At 39.6% G+C, this 22,198-nt stretch overlaps 1 protein-coding gene across 6 annotated transcripts; it reads right to left on the bottom strand.

The window, feature by feature from the left end:
- Window positions 1–4,211: 4,211 nt before the first annotated feature.
- ciz1b (cdkn1a interacting zinc finger protein 1b) lies at window positions 4,212–21,993 on the bottom strand. 6 transcript variants are annotated; one of them, XM_057832620.1, is made up of 10 exons: window positions 21,897–21,979; window positions 21,456–21,517; window positions 21,271–21,359; window positions 18,937–19,001; window positions 18,671–18,859; window positions 18,489–18,583; window positions 18,346–18,427; window positions 13,463–13,567; window positions 13,262–13,390; window positions 4,212–5,454 (listed from the first exon to the last, which is right to left on the bottom strand). In XM_057832620.1, the coding sequence occupies exons 2-10, from the start codon at window positions 21,512–21,514 to the stop codon at window positions 5,368–5,370; spliced, it is 900 nt and encodes a 299-aa protein (XP_057688603.1). In that variant the 5' UTR covers window positions 21,515–21,517; window positions 21,897–21,979; the 3' UTR covers window positions 4,212–5,367. The 6 variants fall into 6 exon arrangements, with proteins under 6 accessions (XP_057688603.1, XP_057688604.1, XP_057688605.1 ...); XM_057832621.1 differs by having other exon boundaries at window positions 18,346–18,424; XM_057832622.1 differs by having other exon boundaries at window positions 18,671–18,814.
- Window positions 21,994–22,198: the final 205 nt, after the last annotated feature.

Here is a 22,198-nt window from a genome sequence, read left to right as displayed (position 1 = left end):
ACGTGACCGTGAATTACCGCGACGCCGACCCGCGTATATGCACATCCACACCCCTTTCCCTATCGACAGTGGATTAACCCTTTCAGACAAGATCGTAGATGACGCACAATTTAAACACGCTTAACCTTGCGAACACACCAACAACTATGCCACGAATATTGCCACGAGTTGGCTTTCGGCTAACGTCGCTAGCTTCTACTGTACATTCCACAACAGTTGGCAGCTCTACTTTGACAAAGTCATCAGTCATCTATCCAAAAATCACACTTACTTTTTGGCAAATCCTTGATCATAAGCAGACCGGTTAAGGAAGGAGGCATCTTCAAAGTGTTTGTAGCAGAGAACAGTACTCCATGATGGCGTGAAATTCATTCGCTTAGTGAGAACGAAAGATGTCCATTTACGTGCCCTATCCTTTGGCCACTCATAAAACTTTTCGTTAGAGTGAGAACAAAACATCGCCACACACCGCCATGGCATCTTACCGAGAAACAATGCAACAAACAATACTGTTCTATGGCGGACTTCCCTCGCACTTCTAGGTGTGATGTCATTTCCAAAGATTGCCGAAGAAAAGCATTTTCGTTGTCAAGGGGGTTGCTACGGGTTAAACCAAGAATCTGGAAGGGTTGCGTTAAAAAAAATAATGAAAATATGCTTATAATTGTCTAGCCATTGATATTATTATTAAAAAACATGGTTGGCCAACCCTACTTCACATTTCCGCTTTAAAAATGTGTCTGGGTGACTAAAACAAGACGATTGCCAATTTTCGTTTAACGAGAGAAAAATGCCCCATAGGTTGTTCCTAATGTGGGTAACTTTACAATAAGTGTCCCTTAATTATCATTAATGAATGCATTTTTAGACAAAAACTAATGTTTAACTATAAACATTAATATATTAACATTAATTGATACATAACCAGACAGTAACTAATGTTTAAGTATCAGAAAAAAATATATAATGCTAAATGTGAATTCACATAGAAATTCGTGCATTATACATCATTATTATAAATTAATACATAATTAATATATACTGGTTCAAGAAAGTGAATATCCTTTTAAATTGGGAAACATTGCTGTGTGAGTCCTTAGGTGCTGCGAACCTAACTTTAAGTATTAATCTTAAAATATGTGTACGGGTGCCTCATAATTATTACTTAACCATGGTTAAGTAATAACATTACTGAAAACTATTTGGACCCTTAGTGTAAAGTGTAGCACATGTGACCTTTAACCAAGAAATTATAAATGCTTAAGTGACTCCCCTTAACCCTAATTAACTATTACTGAATACTTTTTGAACCCTTATGGTAAAATGTAGCACATGTGTCTCTTAAATAAAAAATTATAAATGCCTCCCCTTAACCCTAATTAACCATCACCGAATGCTTTATGGACCCTTCTTGTAAAGTGTAACCCTTGGGTAGCAGATAAGCTGAACCATTAATTGTTCAAATGAATGAAGTTAAAGCAACCACAACCAAAGACATGTACATATTTTATTGAAAACAATAAAACGTTATTCGAGGTGACTTCCTAAGCTATCTTCCTAATGTCTCTCGACATTCTCCTGCTTCCCCTTTCCTCTCGCTTTTCTACCTGAGCATCCTCCTTGGGCCCCTGCACGGGTTCACCATTTTATCATTTTTAACTGACTTCACATAGCTTCGCACATCATGAACACAAAGTGAGCTACACACGTCATCCTGGTGTTATTCATTCTTATGCATTTAGAAATTGTAATCCCTCAGAGGAAACAATATTATCATACTCTACCAAACTTATGAGTAATCACATACTCAGACCCACACAGCTTTGCAAGTACATAAGCGTGCCTGTGTGTGCGCGCAGCATAAGCATCCATAAGACAGCCATCTATATCGTGTGTGTGCGTGTGTGTCGCAAGGATGACGTCCTTGGACCTAATGGATCATCAGTGACAAAAGCCACATACACACTGGCATTCAAATGGAGATGACAAGAATTAAAAGCTCGTTAAGCGCTCCTTTCAGGCACTCGGTGACCTTGCGGCAGCTGAGCTTTTATCACAGAAAAAAAAACTTTTGAAAAACACCATAAAAACAGCTCTAAAAACCATTTCTGGGCAATGCTAATTGATCGCATCCGACCAATTAAAAAAATAACAGCCCAGGAAACAGTCATTACTATTAGTGAGAATAAAGACATTTATAGCATTTTGGATTGCAACCAACACCAAGAAAAGGCAACATTCACAACTAGAAAATGCCATTTCTGGAGAAATTGCAACGATAACATTGCTTGGACAGTTGGTACACCCTGTTGATTTTAGGGCATTTCGGGGTCACTTTCTGTTGATTTTAGGGCATTTTGGTTGATAACGGGTAACTTCTTAGGTCACTTCCTTTAGATCTAGGGTCATTTTTTATATAGGGTCATTTTGGGGTCACATCCTATTGATTTACGGGCATTTCAGGGTTCCTTCCTACTATATCAGGTCACTTCCAGTTAATTTGCGGGCATTTCTGGATCAGTTCCGGTGATAACAGATCGCTTCCTGTTGATTACAGGTCAAATCCTGTCAATGGAATGGCAAATAGGGCCATGGGCAATGAATGGGAAATTCTGGCCATTCGAAATGAATGGAAAAGTTTTAGGCAAATTTTGGTAGACACATATGTGAAAAAACAGGTAGCTGTCAGACGACGCGTGCAGGAAGGTGGTGTGGACCCAAACGCAGGGAAACGGAGGTAGGGCAGACAGGCGGTGCAAAAATGTTTTAAGCAACGCCAACAAAAAACAAAGTACAAACAAAACGACCGGGGAATCCAAAAACTCTTAAGGAGAACAAAAGTCAGGCTAACAAATAGGGCTGCAGCTATGGAATATTTTAGTAATCAAGTACTCTACTGAAAATTCTATCGATAAATCAGATAAAACATTTTTTGGGGTAAAGAGCAATTACAAATATACACGAGAAAAGACATTTTACCCAATATTGAACCATTTTTAGACGATGTCTATTTTAGACGTACATTGTTGATAACAGCCAACAATTGACTCTCAGATGTGACTCAAGAAAAAAAAAAAAAAATCTTATTTCTTACCTAAACATGTCATTAAGCTTGATAACACACATAACTTAAAAGATAGGCATTTTTCCCCACGTGTTTCAATTAACTTTCCATTTGTGTCTAATTTTAAATTCTAGTAAATTGTAAGTCCTGATAAGATTTTCAGCTTGTGCAGTGTTCAAAATGTATGATACATACTGTATTAGAGCACATTTGGCACCAGTGCTACTTGGTGTTTTACCCATCAATGACTACTGAGCTAAAATTGAGTTATCTTTATTATGTTTTTATTTCTTGCCCTCACTCTACAGCGCTGTTTTTAGATTGAATAAGGCCAGTATGAAAGATGCGTTAGCCACGCATCGACAGTAGTCATAATTAATAGAAACCTAGCCCTCCACAGGGCTAACGTTACATTAGCAAGGTACAGTAATCTTAATATTATTTATTAGTGCCACGTTAACTTAGTTTTACCTTGTCTCGAGTAATGCTCCTCTGCTCTCGGAGTACACAGGGTGCCTTCTGTGGAACTGCAGTATTGAAGACGTGCTGTGGTGGTATGCAAGCACTGCACTGTCTTACAGTAAATACATGAAACTGTGTTCACCTTGGTGTCCAGCTTGAAATGCTCCCACACTTTTGACATTTTCTGCTTTTCTTGATGCCTTTCTCTTCGCTTTCATCAGCTTCTTTGTCGTTACCTCAATCAAATATATCCGCCGCCTGTGTCTTTTTCCAGTACGCACAGTTGTACGTACATGTTGTTCCGCATTAAACGTAGTCCAGGCAAAACGTCATGGTTGGAGCTGGCAAAATTAAACGATTCCTCTAGGCCAGGGGTGGGCAAACCGGTCCTCGAGGGCCGCAGTGGGTCCTGGTCTTTGTTCCAACTGACCCAGCACAGATAGTATAACCAGTGAGGTTTCAGCAGAAATGAGCAGCACCTGACTGCAATCAACTGATTGCACTTCTAAAACAGCAGATTGGTGAAAATGTGTCGTCTTAATGGGTTGCAACAAAAACCCGCACCCACTGCGGCCCTTTGTGGAATAGTTGGCCCACCCCTGCTCTAGGCGGAGAAATTCCGCGGTCAACTTTTTAAAACTGAGTTACTCGAGTAATCGTTTTAGCTCTACTAACAAATCAACTTACTGGGAACGAAGCAGGACAAGGGCACAGGAACACGAGGAACAAGGAAACTGGCATAGACGCTGACGTGAACATGGACAATATCATGACAAAAACTCAACAAAAACGGGGAGCATACATACACACAGATAAGGTTAACGAGACAGCGAGGAACAGGTGGGTGACACTGGAGGAAGCAAGTTGGAGGATACACAACGAGCAGGCGCAGCAGGTGAAATCAATGGGCAATCACAGGGACAAGTCACACCAGGAGGCAGGGGCGGACTGGTAATCTGTAGCTTCTGGAGGATCACAGAACGCCGGTGCTCTGGACGGCCGGCGGCCGCCATACATGCATCACTGTTTTTATCCCCTCTATACTCTGTGATTATCTACAGTTCGCATCCAATCCGACAGGTGGCAGCAATGCGCCTGGCTGAAAGACTTGTTGTGGCCCACGAAGGGGCAGGATAGAGCGACAAGAGCTTTGGCGGACTTTCTAGTTGCCACCTTGCTGAGATGGAATGAAGAGGGTTACTTGCTAGGTATATTGGCAATTGTTATCCACCAGGTAGCTACAATTTAAATGAAATAAATGGCAATTAAAGGGCTAGTGCCAGCAAAACACATTTTAGCTGTAAAACGTATGCACATGCAGCAGCAATATTCATTCAGAAGAAATATAACAAAATATTAATAAAATGAGTGGTTTTACTTTATAGTTTAGTAGTTAAATTGATATGACATATTATTTTTAATCATTTATATATCGTTTTGTTGTCTGGTTAATACTTTCCAATGAAGGTTATGTATACGGGATTTGTCTTGAAATGTTTATTGTATTTTCATTTAAATTTATTGTGTGGCAAGATTAATTATGGCATTAACAATGAAGTCATTTTATAGACACAGGGGATAGGTGTTATTTTAATCAATTGAATACATAAAACTTGCTTTCAAAAATAAATTCTTTTATTTTATTCAGGTTGATTATAGAGCTAGGGCAGAAAGATGAATCCAACTCCAGTTCAGCCTCTCAGTACTTTGAGCGCCCCAAGTCAGACAGTCACAGTCTAGACACATTTTCTTAATTTTTCTCTCAAAGTGAACAAAATTGATGCATTTTACAATAAAATATTTTTTAAAAATTCTCCCGGGGGGGCATTCCCCCGGACCTCCTAGCCTAGAGGGTCTGTGTACAGCGATTCTTGTGGGCTGGGCTGAGTCAAAGTCCAGGGCTGCTTTTTAGTCCCAGTCCACCCTTGCTAGGAGGAAACAAACACAAAACTGTAGCGTTTTTAAATTTCACTTTTTTTTTCTCTCTCAAAAAACCTGCATTTTGGGATGAACGTTAATTCTTGTCAAACAAAATGAGAGCCTGTGTCATGTGTGAATTCCGATCGTTTTGGTTTTTGAACGGTGTCGGTAGGACAAGCGGTTTGGGTTTGGCAGCACGGAAACACAATTGAAAAAAAGGAATTTTAGTGATGGTAACTTTTGCATGACATGCATACCTACTATCAACCAATCATCACAATGTCACTCAACTTGTTATAAAAATCACAATTCATATTCGCCAATCAGTGAAAACCAATCATAACTACATCAAAACGACGACACATACTGTAAGTGTATGATTCAATGTCTTATTTAGTATGTTTGATGCTAACTTGAGGGCAACAAGTCAACTTGGAGGGTAAATCACCCCTTCCCCCACCCTCCAGTTTTAAACTACTTGTGGAAAGCACATCACCAAGGTCGAAAACACAGAATGTCTGCTTTTTGGACAAATCAATAACTCATCATTCTACATGGGATACGTGTGTTGTGTTGTCCTTGTAGCACAAAATTTTAATTCAAATCACACAAACACTTTTATTTGTCTAAGATAAAACCTAATATTTTATTAAAGGAAAAAAAATCCATGATACCGTTTTGCACCATGATTTTCTGAAAAAATTAAATGTTTATTTATTTATTTATTTTTAAAGTAGGCTATATTTTCTGACTAGAATGCACTTGTTTATTTTCTATTGGATAAAACACTAAATCAAATAAAACAAAGGGAGGACACATTTTTAATGTACATATTTCATGATTTACTCAAGGTAAACAGATTTCAGAATGTTCTTTTTTGTGAAAGTTGGATGCGTGAGGACAAATATTTTTCCCCAGCATAAAGAGCTTTTCAGTTATGTTCTGTTTGCAACAACAGCAAAGACATTTTCTACCGTGTGATTACGTTGCCAGATGGCGGGGAGGAAACGGCACCCCCGGTTTATAGCTATAAAATCAAAATTTACAGTTAGAAGGGGGATCATCTAAAATTGAATCGCAAAAGATATTAAAAAATAATTCACAACGAGAAGGTGGGGATCCAGATTTCATAATAAACCCGTTACTGTACATGAAAAAGATTTTTAAATAAGTCAAAATAGGAAAAGGGGAATTTTACAGACATTAATGGAAATGTGTCAGCAAAAACTAACCGTTTTACACATTGATTCAATCAAATTTTTCAATATTAAATAAAAAGAAAATGTTTAAAATGAAGATTCGTTAAAACTGGGGCTGTCAAAATTATCGCGTTAACGGGCGGTAATTAATTTTTAAAATTAATCACGTTAAAATATTTGACGCAATTAACGCACATGCCCCGCTCAAACAGATTAAAATGACGGCATAGTGTCATGTCCACTTGTTACTTGTGTTTTTTGTCTCCCTCTGCTGGCGCTTTGGTGCGACTGATTTTATGAGCATTGTGTAATTATTGGCATCAACAATGGCGAGCTACTAGTTTATTTTTTGTTTGAAAATTTTACAAATTTTATCAGAACGAAAACATTAAGAGGGGTTTTAATATAAAATTTCTATAACTTGTACTAACATTTATCTTTTGAGAACTAAAAGTCTATCCATGATCGGTTTAACAGAATGTTAATGCCATCTTGTTGATTTATTGTTATAATAAACAAATACAGTACTTATGTACAGTATGTTGAATGTATATATCCGTCCAGTGTCTTATCTCTCCATTCCAACAATAACTTACAGAAAAATATGGCATATTTTATAGATGGTTTGAATTGCGATGAATTACGAATAATTCATTTTTAAGCTGTGATTAACTCGATTAAAAGTTTTAATCGTTTGACAGCCCTAGTTAAAACCTGAATGCAAATGTATATATGTTAAAGTTAGGAAACACAAAGTGTAGTTTGTCAGTGGTGCATTAACACACTTGGACAATCACTGTTGAAGAAGTATGATCATTTCTTGCATTGCATTGCAATGGGGGAAAAAAACACTATTCGTTTGCTTGTGAAACAGCGTCCCCTGCGGACGCTATTAGTCCCTGCGTTAGCAAGTTTTATGTTCATGCAAGAAAAACTGTACTCATGCAGTAAAACACAAGAAAACCAAACACGTTCAAAATCCAAAATAAACACTGAGTTCGAAATTTTTATCCAAAAGAAATATTTGTGTTGTTTTTTTAAAAACTAAATGACAGCCAGCATAATGTTGACGTCCTTAAATGCAATATAACTCAATGATTATAGATTTTTTTCAAGATGATAAACTTAAAATGCAGTGTTCCAAAGACCAATAAATTTTGCAGCATTTAGAGGTCATATTACTGAAATCACAAGCTTTCAATTAAGATTTTTTAAAAAAATCAGATTTCCATCTAAAACAACTGACAATTTTACATATTATTTGACAGCATCAATTATCAATCATTTATTTTTTGCATCAATTGAACTTGTGAGATGGCAGCAGTGTGCTATTTCTCATGCCACTCATCCCAGTGGAACACTTTTCCCCAGAAATGACCAAGGTATTTCAATTTTTTTTTTTTTTTTTTCAGAAAACATAATGATAAAAGTTACAGAAGAACAGTGACTGTGAAATAGAAAATATTTTCTGAAAGGGAACCACTGATAGAAGGACTTGTAGTACTTCAAAGATGAATGTTAGTATGTGTTAAAATAATTTGATATTAAAACCCCTCTTGATGTTTCCGTTTTTATACAATTTGTAATGTTGGTTTAACTAGTAGGTCGCCATTGTTGTTAACGTCGCAGTGCAGTGATGTCACTTGGCCTGGCTTCCAGAGTATGACTCTAGTGCAGTACTTCTCAAATAGTGGGGCGCGCCCCCCTGGGGGGGCGCAGAGCAATGCCAGGGGGGGCGCATGTGACCTCGGGGTACATGTTTTATGTGTTTTTTTTTTTTTTTTGCCGTACTGCAATAAAGTGTACTTGCACATCCACTCAGTAGGTGGCAGTGGCGCTCTCATTTTCATTGTGCGCGCAGTATTTTTGAACTAAGGAAGAGCACTCAGCACACACAGACAACAGATATGAAGAGCAGTGTGCCACCGCCGTTTTTGAAAGCCGTTTTCCGACCGGACTCACTCACGCAGCGACCCACTGTCTTGTCCGGTTCTCACGTCGCCGCCCGAGAAGTGCCATTTTCGGCTTGGGATCGTCACGACGACTGCCCTCACCTACGGTTATACCTCGGCCGCCGTGAATGCGCTTTTTTCGTGCCGTTTGCCTTTTAGCTTTGACTTTTAATACAGTGGGTGATGATGAAAGACCACTGTTTACTGTGTCTAAAAATAATTATAGCAGACAGCAAGAAGCCAAATCAATTAAGACGCCACTTAAAGACATTAGACCCCAATCTCATTGTTAAGCCGCTTGATTTTTTCAGTGAAAACGTGCCGAATATTGCCAACAATCGTCCTGCTTTGTCAGTGTTATATCAGTAAGCCAGTGAGCATTGTTAGCATGCTAATTGAAAAATAACTCCACATCATTGCAAAGGAGGTACATACTGTGAGCAGCAAAAATAAAAACTGTCCTGTCCAAGGACACCCCCCCCCCCCCCCTTTTTATTCAGATTTGTTTTTTCGGTCAAATTTTTTGGCACACTGTCCTCATGAGTGAATGTTTCTAATCAATTTTAATTTGGTATTATTTACTGATTTTATTACATTTTATTTTTCTGTATCAAATGGTCAAAAATGTACCTTGAGTGTATTTTTTAGTTTGGATGTGATTTTTTTTTTTTTTTATTCAGGCAAATTGATGCACATCAAGTCTTCTCTGTTACAAACAAAACAATGTTTATAATAAAGTTATACTTTATTATAAGTTGATCTATGTTACTTTTTTTCTTTATTAGAAAAAAAGGACACAATGTTAGGCAGATGCGTATTTATAATAGTAATTTTATAGACAAATGATACTATTTACAGTGGCGGCAGAGAGTTTGGGGGGGCGCGAAACATTTACGTCTTCCTTGGGGGGGCGTGACAGAAAATAATTGAGAAGCACTGCTCTAGTGACATAAACATGTCATCTGTTCAGCCAATTAAATTTGAACCCGAGAGGAACATTGAGCATGGCAGCACTCTATATTTCACAAAAATAGCAGCAAATGCAAAATGAACAAGAAAGACGGGAGGAGATGAGACGAGAGTAGGACAAAACCGGTTTTCTGCCAAAATCTGCTACCCCCACGAAATGTCCTACAGGAGGCGAATTTGACACCCAAAGTACTACCGTGCGCTTTCAGTTTGTTTTGTTTAGATGCATGCAGACAGAACATACTAAAGATGCCTTAAGAAAATACTTAAGCGTGGTAATATCAAAAAAGGGTGGTTTAAATACGCTACGTGACTAATATGGTCAACAGTTCAACAATCTGCTTTAAAGCCACCACAAGAAAACACTTGCTTAAACGTATGAGAGGGAAACACATGCAATAAGTATTTTGAGGCAATGAAAAGCTAAAAGACTCAATAAAAAAAACACAAATAGCAAGTACTCGCAGCTTTCAACCGATGTGCGCATGTGTTGGACATCTCACCGCGTAGGAAGGAATAGCGTACCGCACGAATGCTATTTTTAGACCGTGACGTCGCCATCGTAACCTGGAAGCGGGTCAACATAGACACACCCTCGCATACAATCAGTACATACAGTTATTACTGCTTTTTTTCTGCCGGTAATCTTTCAAAAAAGAACATGCCGAGTAAACACTGCTGCTATGGAACTTGTAGAAACAACTCTAGACATTACGACATATAAAGGATGTTTCCTTTATATGTTTCCCATAACCAAAAACTCGGAGGAAATGGAAGAAGAATGAATCAACTTGCACGGACGTCCAAAAGACCAGTTTAACACCAGCAAGGTGAAGCCATTCACATTTCATATGCCGTAAACATTTTGTTGGGGGCCATGGTCCTACAGAGGAGGAAGAGGTAAGCCATTTTGTTATTTTTACTTATTTTTTAGTGTGGCTTTTTGCTGTGCTGTTTCTGTCTGACAATGAATGACCTGCAAAAATTAAAATGGTATCTGTCAACCACTGTTGTTACCTTTACTGTTGTAAAAAAAAAAAAAAAAATAGTAAGGGGGAAGTGTAAATAAATTATAGATTTAAGATTTGTTATTAATGAAAACATTACAAGTGTTCATTGGCTGTCACTGATTAGCATTTGCGATCGCTACACAAAAATAGCAATGTAAATTACCCCCAAGATCGGTCAGAGACGTAAGGCGACCAGAGGATATAATATATAAGAAAGACAGGGCATATGGCGGTAAAGGATAGATTGTCGAAACAGGAGAATGTCATTGTCAGCAAGTCCTCAGATGAAAACCAACAAACGGTCCGCGAATGTGGAAGCAAGGTAGGAACTAAATAGCAGACAACAGAAACAGAGGTATTGCGTACAAGGGTTTATTGAACACACAAAAAACACGCAATCGCGAAAAGGGAGGCAAAAAAAGGGTCTGTGACAGTTGGTCGGGATCAATACAAAACAAAAAAATAAAACAAGAGAAAACCGCGGTGAGAGGCAGACAAACGAAAAAAAACAAGGCAATGAACAATTAGCAATAAAGGGATATACAAACTGTCAAATGGCAGCAAGTCAATATCTCGGCAACCCGCCTAGGTTGATAAAACCTGGTTATCTAGTTTGTGGTTGACCGGTGCTATGACGGTGATTATGAGGTTGATTAGTCGAACCTGTGTCAACACAGTCAGAGTTACTGCGCGTTCACATAAAAGGGGGCAGAGACCAGAGTCAAACACTACTTGAGACAATGACACAGGCACCTTACTTCATGGAGGAGGAATGCGCGATAAACATGCGGAGTTATGAGGAATTAAAATCCACCCGCACTGCGAAATCCAACACCGCTTCAGCTGGTAGAGCGCAACTGGTCTGTTGGCAGCGAATTACAGATCGTGTGATTTGTGAATGCGTCAATATGCTAGTTTACCTATGTCCTTGAAAAGAAATAAAGTCTGCTGTCAGGACAATAAAATAAGATTTGGTACGTTGTCTGTAAGAAATAATTTATCGTATGCGCATCACTAAATGAAGCAGGATGATTGTATGTTTAGTCCCATTGACTGTATGAAGAGTGTATGTATGTCCGGGCCTAAAAAAATATCCAGCCCGAACTGACCCGAGCCTGATCAATTAACTTGATTTGCAGGCCCGAGTCTGAACCCCCCCCCCCCCGAAATTGTATGCTATATTTGTGAGGACTCAGGAGAAGAAGGAAATGAGGGGATGCGATGCGTGGTTGTATTTTGTGTGATCACATTTGTGACAATGCTTGTGCGTAATGATAAAAAAAATTAAAGCCCGTATTTTGTAACAAATTCTCACAGTTAAACAAGACAAGAAGATGCATATTCAATAAACATTTATATCTTTGTTATTTGTATGTCTGTTCTATCAGTGGATTTGACATTTATTTTAACCTCTTCGAGTTGGCAGTTTTTTCAATGTTTAAATAGTCTACATATTTTTTATGAATATCATAAATGCATTTACACGACGAAATAACAATGGAAAAGTTTATTAAATATATTTCTGGTATGAGAGCAAAGCTCCACATTCGTTTACATTCAGCAAAGCTGACAAATGTTTCTGTATAGCATTTTCAACAATAAATTTGAAGCGTTTCCATACCCCAATCCTACAACTTTCCGAATCGCACGGCATACAGTGTTCTTACTCAGATATTCAGCATCACCGATGGAATACATATATTGTCCGCTGGCGAAAGAGCGAAAGGACAGGCACAAAATCTGCGCAGTTGTGAGGGCCTGACTTCGGCGGGTTACAATGGTGATGTCCGAATTGTTCAGCTGGCACAGGCAACGAATTCCCTCAGCTGAAAATCGATATCTTTCATGGAGAACATCGTCCGTGTACGCCAGCGGATTCTGGCGGTCTCCAAAAACCCCTGCCCTCCGAAGAGAGCCCTTCACAATCCACGCGCCAATGTCGTTCTGGTCGTCCAGGTACTGTACGCTGTCATTGTCAAGAGGACACGTCCGCGGAGGAGTGCTGTTTAAATAGAGCGTGGTTAATTGGAATCCTGAGGTTAAGCAAGATCTGACTCTGAGACGACCAGGTTTGACGTGTTGCGTGTTGCCATGGCAACATTCCCCGGTATCAACATATCCACCTTTTGTAGTCCCGTTTAGCCGATAAATTATGCTGCACGTGATGAAGTTACTCTCGAAGTTACCCTGCTAAGCCAGAAAACCGGCTTCGTAGTACAGGCCACATATTCTCCTCGTCCAGTCCAACTACTTAATCACCCCCTGCGTCCATTGCACGCATAAAACATGGTGCCCTCCGTCGGTCAAAACTTGTAATAATAATATATATTTCTAACAGCATATTTTAGTAAAAAAGAACAATTGTGGGTTATTAGAGCCTAGAAGTATTTTTAAGACTTTAAGGTTCCCTTTAAAAGTTTAATACTTTTAAGTTATAAGTCATGTTTTACCATGCTAAATTTGACATTTTAAAGAGATAAGGTTGACATTTAAACATTCAATGGGTTATACAGTACTCTCCCATGAACAAAGTCTGAAAATGCAAAGAGCTGCTCATTTCCATGTTTCCACGCAGTCATTTTTGTTTTAATTTTGTAATTAATTTGATGTGAACAGTTAGAACACAAATAATAATAATAACAACAAAAATAATAATAAGAGTGTATACTGTTAGATCAATGCCACCTGTGAAGTGGCTGCCTCCTTTTCCTCATGTCCAAGTTCGACTTTTTGCTTTGACTCCCCCTCCTTCTCAAAGCAACCAATGGCGTCCACGGTGATAAGCTCTTCCTCCTGAGCCTCCCTCAAACGCACCTTACGGGACACGTGCGCACACATTAGTCATGTGGGCATCACGTTACCTTGAAGTGGCGGCCGACCTCTGACCTGTTGCTTGTGCTTGTCGGACTTCATGTGCTCCACAAACTTACGGGGTGTCCTTAAGTGACGGCGACATGCTTCACAGAACGGCTGTGATGCACGCTTAGACGCCTGCATCCACGCACAAACACTTCATGTAAATTACAATGCATCGACATAAAATAGACACACAAAAATAGAATGTTGACACAGACCAATTGGTTACGCATCCACACACACACATAAAGTGAAACCACTGAAAAGCACACATAGAAAATAGGTACACACTACAGATGGGACATTACACTTAAACTCATACTACAATGCACCTTAATATGGCAGGGTCACGATACGATACATCACAAGTCTAGAGATGTGATCGATCGGGTCCAATCACGTCAATTTCAAAGTATCGGAATCGGCAAAAAAATATCGGCCATGCCTTTTTTTAATATATATACTGTATATATTTGAATTAAATCGTTTTCTAATTGTATTTAACGTTACAGACATTATATGTTACACTCATCCAGAGTCTTTATTTTAGGCTTAAGGGAGGGTGATCAAATATATCCCAATAGCGGCGGCAATTAATTTATTAAAAAATGAGTCACACTAAATTATTTAACACTATTAATATATGCGCTGCACAACCCTCTCTCATTGTCGCGCTCAATTTGTAAAGACGCCGTTTTACCTATATAGAGAGATAAAAGGCAGCACAATATGAGTGGAATTAATTTTGGCAGTCTTTGAAGCCTTTCTTCAACTGGCTAAAACCTTGCAATCCCTCTCCCTATGATTAGAAATATGGGAAGCAACGTGGGGAAGCAAGGTGGCAATTGATCTTTGTCTTGACACCATAAGTCATTTCCCAAAGCAGAGAACATATATCCATTTGTAGCACGACGCACAGTCATGGTTTTATTTCCCATCATGGTTCCACTTCCCATCATGCATTGGGGCATGGCTGCAGTATCATTTACTGAAAGCTCAACAAATACACTAGATGGCAATATTTAGTCACAATATACAAAGACAAAAGTCTTTCTATCCGTGGATCCCTCTCACAGAAAGAATGTTAATAATGTAAATGCCATCTTGAGGATTTATTGTCATAATAAACAACTACAGTACTTATGTACTGTATGTTGAATGTATATATTCGTCCGAGTTTTATTCATTTTTTTCTTAATGCATTGCCAAAATGTATATGATCGGAAAAAATTATCGGGAATGATTGGAATTGAATCGGGAGCAAAAAAAAGCAATCGGATCGGGAAATATCAGGATCGGCAGATACTCAAACTAAAACGATCGGGATCAGATCGGGAGAAAAAAAAACATGATCGGAACAACCCTAATCACAATGCAATGTCAACTCACATTTTGTGGCTTTCGGGCTGTGAAAGCATGTTCTAGAGCTAGTGATTTACTCCCCCCACCTAAAAAAAGAAACCATTTTCAAGCTAAACACAGTGGGAAAGCTATCATTTCTGAATAAAAAATGAATAACAAATTATCCTTATAGCATTTTTGCATTTTGTTTCTATAGTAAAAAGAGGACATTCATATTTTCTCAAACAAATAGCCATAGAATTCTCAACACTGTTTACCTCTTGGGCTTCAACACTACTTGATAGTGCCATACAGCAAATGAATCACCATGAAGCTTTGAACCAATTGGATGCAAGGCTTAAAGAGTATGTCATGCCCTGGGAAAATGTTAATATTCCATCATTTATCCATAAACGCATGCCTTTTGTATTCATATCATGCCACTTCGTGTAATTACACACAAGAAAATGAGAGAAATTTGGCTCGATTGTCAAGCTAAAACGACCGGCGCCCGAGATCTGGCAGATTGTGTGTGTGACGTCATTACAAGTGAAGAGAGTGCCACCAGCCACTAGGGGGGCAGCGCCTGTCTGCATCAATATAATTCCTTCTAGTGAGGGGAGAATTAGTGGTGTTTTGAGCTGTTAATGCTGTTGCATTGTGTTCGTCCTGCACATATTCCAGGTTCCCTCATGAAGAAACACCCCTCGTTGTCAATAAAAGAGAATTCAGAATTGACAGTGAGGGGTGTTTCTTCAACAAGAAAAAAGGCTCAGTGCTTTAATACTGAATGGCGGCGATGATGGCAGACAATTTCGTTTCTAGTTTCAGCGACGAATCCGACGTAGAAGGACGTAACGAATGTTCATCTAATGGTGACGAGGAGAGTTACGAAGCTTTAATTGGTGTTTTAGGTTACCAATTTGAGCCCAAACGAACGCCAATGCAGCGTAATGAAACGGTCATTGAGGGGAGCAATGACACTGATGAAACATCGGCAGCAGATCGTGTGGGGAAACAACCAATGATATTTTTTGCATTTCTTTTTGTGAAGCTGATACACCGTGACCGCTAAATAAAGTAATGTATAGAATAATTATCATTTATTGCGCTATCATAGTTTTTCGCTCTGCCAACAGACACAAATATGAATGGGATCAGAGGATTTGTTCTATATATTTTACGAGCTATAATTTTTACATGTGTCCAGTCCTGTATCCAATGCGTGATATTATTATAAAAGAGTACTCACTCTGGCCATTTCGAGCTTGGCTGCTCCCCTCCTTTGCTTAGCCTTAGCGTCCTTTGCCAGTCATCGTCCTCTTTCTTGATATCTCGGGACATTTAGGTGGCTGGTGTATGGTGGGCACCGCATCTGCTCTGAGCAGCAATCTTGCAGCAAAACCCGATTTCACTTGTCCATAGTTCGAGAAGCTTTCAGGTGGAAAATAACAGAAAACCGTGCCGGAGGCTGGGTCTAGAAAATTAGCCCTCTTTGCACGGACGAACTTTACCCATTGTCTGCGTAGTCCAGCTTTTTTTTTTCGCGTCGGGAACTCATGGATACTATATTCCGATAAATAGCTATTTGTACACCACATAGCACAGCAGTTTTGAACCATTTTAGTGATGTTTTGGTCAAACAAACCTGAACGCTACTCTCTCGTCGATAAAAAACAATGGCACCTGGCTCCGCCTCAACTGTCAATCACTTGTTGTGACGTCTCCGCCCCATTCGGCTGTTTCCGGAACACTTTCGGAAATGTTCGTCATTTTCGATCTATTTTCGATAATTGCTCATTAATGTGATTGATTTTTTTGTTAACTTTATCATTATTTGTTATCTTGGCACATAACGGTTCTATTGATGTCTCACACCCCCTTTGCCGTTACATACCCTTTAATTGCTTTAAGAAGCTTAATTTGGTCATTACTGCTCCATCTCTCACTTTCCATGGGAGAGACAGACAACCTGCAGCCACCTGCTGTCAACAATGTTTCTGTCCCAAAATACTAAAACTCAGTATGCCTCATGCCTCTCAGCATGCAATACAGCGCTGAAGATATAAATAACTTTCAAAGTTCATGTTCTGTGCTAATTTTTTCTTCAGTTACTGTTCCAGTTGTTTCATTATTTGCTTGTTATGCTATTTAGTTTGTTGTTATGTGATGATTTTAGTTTCATTCTGAAGCCGAGTTTGACCTTTGATTTAATGATCAGGTGGCTGGTGGCTACTCGTGCCAAGGTTGCTGGGTCAGTAATGTGATTTGACTAAAGTAATTGTTGATTACACTGCTCAAATCATGTAGTGATCATGATCTTTTTTTTTCAAACTCGATGTGTATCGTGACGTTTCCTATTGCAATATATCATCAAATGATATTTTGTCCCAAATCTAGAACACACACACAAAAGCCCCTTTCAGACTTATATCCCGGTAAATTCCCGTTTGAGGTGACACTAGTTTTACCCGTCTCATGGCTTTTACACATGGGGAAATGTCCCAGGAATAAACCGGATTATATTTGTGAAAGTGGCTTGATTTATCCCGGGTTGGCGTCTTGGCGCCCTCTGTGCGGGGAGGGCGGCTTGCGCGATTTTATAACCCGGACATTACGTCATTTTTGGTCGGCATTTGTCACATTCTGTTGGTCGTGTTTTGTAACAGAGCCGGTTGTAGCAGCGTTCCCGATGTCATACTTGCAGCCAATTCAAGCTCATCAAGACTGTATCTAAGCACAGGCGATCCAAGAGAAGGGTGCCGAGATATTAACTTGCTGGGTGCCATTCGACACCTTGTACTCTTGAATTTTTTTGCTAGCTTGTTCATCTGCCGCCCCATTGTGCTATTCCCCCTTTTCCACGATCGCGTGTATTTTTGTTTGAATTTAATAAACCCTTGAACACATCCCTTAGTTGTTGTCTGCTTTAAGGTACAACCTTGTTTCCGCAGTTGTGTACCCTAACACCAGCAACAAAATAGACCACACATTTCCAAAGATGGACAATGGACTCTTTTACTCGGCTCTACGATCCAGTAGTAATTTAATTTCATTATGTTTTCAGTTTAATTTTGCCATACCCAGTTTGCCATGTTGCTCATTCCTTCGTGCTGTGACGTGGGAATCAAACGTGCTTTCAAACATTCCTCGTCCCGCAAAAGTCCCGGAAATAATACTAAGACGCAACCCGTTAAATGTCCGCGTAATCTCAGTCAGTTGACATACAAGGGCTACCCGTTTAAATCCCCGGGATTTTAACGGTGTTTCGGCATGTGTGAAAGGGACTAAAGTGTACGTAAATAATCTGGACATGAAGACACCGTTTTCATGTGTCTACACGCACACACACCAAGTGGATGCACATGCATGCACCCACTCACACAATAGACGCAAACAAAAAAAACAAGCACACATACAGTGGGCGTGTGCATGTACACCAACAAAAAGTGGTTTCACACACACGCAGCAAGCGTTCCCACACAGAAAGTGGACAAACACTCAAAGTAGTCCAACTAAGTGGACACAAAACCACAGTAATGTACATTACAGCTATGAGGTGATGACCTCACTTTGTGTTGTTGGGTTCGTCGATGGTTGATGACATCGTTGCTGAAGTGAGTCTGACATACATTGCACCAACGCCACTTTCTGCTGGACATACGTACAAACTACGTCATCATAGGCGTATGTGTTTGTGTGTGGGTGGTCCTACCTGTTCGTGAGTGTGTGTGTGATGACATTGACGGAGTGTGTGAGCTCCTTCCATTTGGTCACATGATCTGGATTGCTCATGTGTTCCTCAAACACCTTAAAAAAAAACATTCACACTTACAATGACATATTTAGCAGTCCTGGAACTTTCCTAACAGCTGACTGCAGGAGGCACGTCTTCACCTGCATAGAGTGACACGTAACTCTGCATACATGACAGTGAAGCCCTGCAACTGCCGGCAGCTGCTCGGCGTCCAGCTTGTCCCTCTGTGGGAACTCTCGACAGTCGCCGCGCTGCTGTATGGTCACCTTCAGGGAACCCGGACCCTGGAGGGCACACGCACAAACGCAGGATGTGGACAGCTTCACACACTGAGTGGGGGCATACACATGTCCCTGAATGTCTCATACAAACAAAACATTGTCAACATTCCGAGGACGCAAGTCACCTCGGAGGTTTTGGTGGTGTCGTGATTTTGTCCTGAATCCTGCTGCTCTGGAGGAAAAACCCCATCTGACATTGCACACACACACACGGATGCAAATATAGATGAGAACACAAGCCAGGCTCATCTCAAGTCTCTTAAGGTCACCGTTGCGACTAGTGGTGTAGTGATGCAACTGCACCGATACAATCGACTCAAAATGGATACAGATACGGATACAGACACAAAACATCGATTGACATCGCCATCTCTAGATATGCCGTTTTGTTGAAAACAAATGGTTTTGGTCATTGTTGTTTTTGTCAACAATGACGAAAATGAAAATACTTCCTCGACGAACAATTTTTTCATGACAATAGTGAGCTCAAAACGTGTTCTTCGGAGACTAAAACATAACAAGAAGAATGCTGGTTTTCGTCTGACGAGACGACAACGAGATAATGTGGGCCGGACTGGTTCATTCATGGCCAAATAAGTTAGCTCACTGGCATTCATTCGCCCCTCCAAGTCAAAATGGATTGGACGTGAGCGCCATCAACGGCAATGGGAGATTAACAACTTAAGTTACAATTTACTAGTAAAAAGTGACAAAAAGAAGAGATGGCGAGTACAGAGGAGCAAGTGGGAAAGTTGGCTAGTACAAATTGGAAGTACAAGACTACAAGCACTACTTCACCATCATTAAGAGGTAAGGCAAGAACTTATATGTGAAGTGTACATTGTGTGTAGCATTTACCCACATCTACCGTGAGCAACTCAGATTTAATGAAGCATCTGAACAAAATACCTACAACTAAACTGCCAAAACGCATTGATCTTCCAAGCTGCTCATAGGAGTCACACACGATTTAAAAATTTTCCCCCCTAAGACATATTGAAATAATGGTAGAAATGATACTTTATTAGAAATTTTATTATCAATTATATTTAGGAATTATACTTTATTTTTGTATTTTAAGTATTTTCCCCAATTGCTAAATAAATGGCATGGTCATGACAAATAACAGTCTTGTGCTAAATGGATTATGAAATAATAAAAATGCATTTATTCAGGACGACATGGCAAAATTACTCCATAATGGTCAAAACTGTCGACCTTGCCTTTACTGTCGCACCTCCCGAACGATATTTTATGACACCTGAATCGGACATATGTCATTTCCCTTCCCCGGCTTCGGAGAATGTAAACAAACCAAGAGGCGTGACAGCTAGCCAACATGCTAACCCGAACCGAGTGATGTTTCAAAGTCTCCGAAGCGGAAAATCACACATAACAAGCCCGGATTATTTGACATGACGACCCGGTTGTCGACTGTCTTCGCGGATCGGCAAACCGCCCGGCGGAGAGCAATTTCCAGTTCGTTACCCGGAGGAGGGCGGCTGCAGTTGTTGTGCAGCTAACGTGCCGCAAATGTGCACGAGGAGAGCTTTTTACATGCCTATCAATGATCAAACGTAAGTAGTCCTTTATTTAAAGAAAGTTTGTAGTGTTTACTTCATAATCGCTGTATTAATATTTGACATAATACAAAACAAGATGTTTACTCACTTCCTCGTAAGTCCAATGGTCCCACAGTAATAGGGCTTGGCCAATATCCACCATGAATGGGAACCTTTTGAAACTCCAAAAAGGCGCACACGCCTCTCCCTCATAAAGCAAGATTTTTCTGCAGCCGTTTGGCTGGCGTGATGCGAAAAATAAACGTATTAATCCGCAAAATCAGCTGAATCCTTAGTCCTCATACACAACACTACGGCTGTTTAGTGAAGAGGACGCCTTCACCCGTACACGTCACAGCGCCCTCCTCCTCAATGCAAGACCGAAGCCGGAAGTCACTCATTTTCATGGCGCGGGATTAAAAAAAACTAAATAAATATAGCAATCACTTCCACACACATCCAAGCGGTCCATATCATTCAGGAGCATAAAATACTGCGTGTATTATGAAGTGAACATGCTTTTTCGTGTCACATGCACTTTAAGGGTGTGACTGACCGCACAAATCACGGTTCAGTACGTACCTCGGTTAAAAAAAAAAAAAAAAAAAAGTAAAAAGTGTGACCTATGTTTTTGGGGGGAATGAAAAAGATTCAACTCAATCAGTTAATATAAACATATTTGATTTGAAAGACAGTATAGAATGGATCATGTAATAACGTTTAGAAAATGAAAAGTAACGTTAGTTACTTTGCCAAGTAACTAATTACGCTTACGTTGAGGTAACAGAGTTACTAACTAAATTACTTTATGGGAAAAGTAGTTTGTAACTGTAACTAATTACTTTTTTTTAAGTAGGATTAACAACACTGGTCATTATCAGCAAAAAGTGAGCAAACCTCGTTGCGCAGAGCCACCGCGATTTGGTTGATCACTTGACCCTGTGCCTTCTTCTGCGTTGATCCGCATGGCAGCAGCCTCCTCAGCTCTGATTAAAAAATAAGCAATTCGAAATACATTTTAAACGCATCTAAATAGGCATTAAATACATTTCAATGGCCACCCAAAAATCGCATCCACATACATGTGTGCTTTCTTCCGTCGTTGTCTCATGGTCCTAAACTGGCTTTGAACACCCATCATATTCTTTTAAATACAATAAAAAGGTATATTATAAAATAATCCAATTCTCTACATTTCTCAATCTGTCCTGATCCGTGGTCTCGTCAAGAGTGGTCACTATGAAAATAACGTCAGTGAAATTAGATGGATTTATGAAAACATTCGTAAGCTTACAACGGAACCGAAACGACGTTAGACTCTTGGAGATTCAGAAAACTGAATAGCACACAGTTATGGCAAGATTTAATGTGTTTAAAAGAAAGGACACTGTTAATCCAGTTATCCGTGCTAAGCACGCAGCACCAAAACGCTTTGTCAATCAATTTCCAAGCAAATTTTCACAAACGACCAACAACTAGAGACCTTATATAATTGACGAAATGGCTGTAATTTCTACTATTACCTTGTGTACCTGTGCCCGATGATCAAACTGACCCTACGTTACAGCGCTCCATGTGATGTAAACAAACTCAGCTCCTTCTTCGTTAATTCATTGGTAGATTGCAAACAACGTTGTAATATATATCGCCACCTACAGCACAAGAGGGTATGGGGCGCCGTTTGTAAAGTAGAACATGCTGAAAATTACATTTTCTCACCTTTAGCGCCAGTGGTGCGAAATTTTTACAGTCACTTTTTTTTTGCACATTTACAACATTGTTTAGCAACTTCAATATTTGTTTTTGAATAATAGGTTTTGGACTT

This window comes from Corythoichthys intestinalis, chromosome 3 (assembly GCF_030265065.1).
Source record: "Corythoichthys intestinalis isolate RoL2023-P3 chromosome 3, ASM3026506v1, whole genome shotgun sequence".
Taxonomy (NCBI): domain Eukaryota; kingdom Metazoa; phylum Chordata; class Actinopteri; order Syngnathiformes; family Syngnathidae; genus Corythoichthys; species Corythoichthys intestinalis.
Note: the sequence above shows the minus strand (reverse complement) of the source record. Positions and strands in the feature narration are given on the sequence as shown.

What these genes read in the sequence shown, in the direction of transcription:
- ciz1b (XM_057832620.1), bottom strand. Translation starts at nt 21,514, where the DNA reads ATGATGGGTGTTCAAAGCCAGTTTAGGACCATGAGACAACGACGGAAG. An exon ending in CGGTGGCTCTGCGCAACGAG is followed by an intron (nt 19,002 to 21,270) that starts GTTTGCTCACTT and finishes GTGCAATGTCAG; the next exon opens with ATGGGGTTTTTCCTCCAGAG. An exon ending in ACACCACCAAAACCTCCGAG is followed by an intron (nt 18,860 to 18,936) that starts GTGACTTGCGTC and finishes GCCCCCACTCAG; the next exon opens with TGTGTGAAGCTGTCCACATC.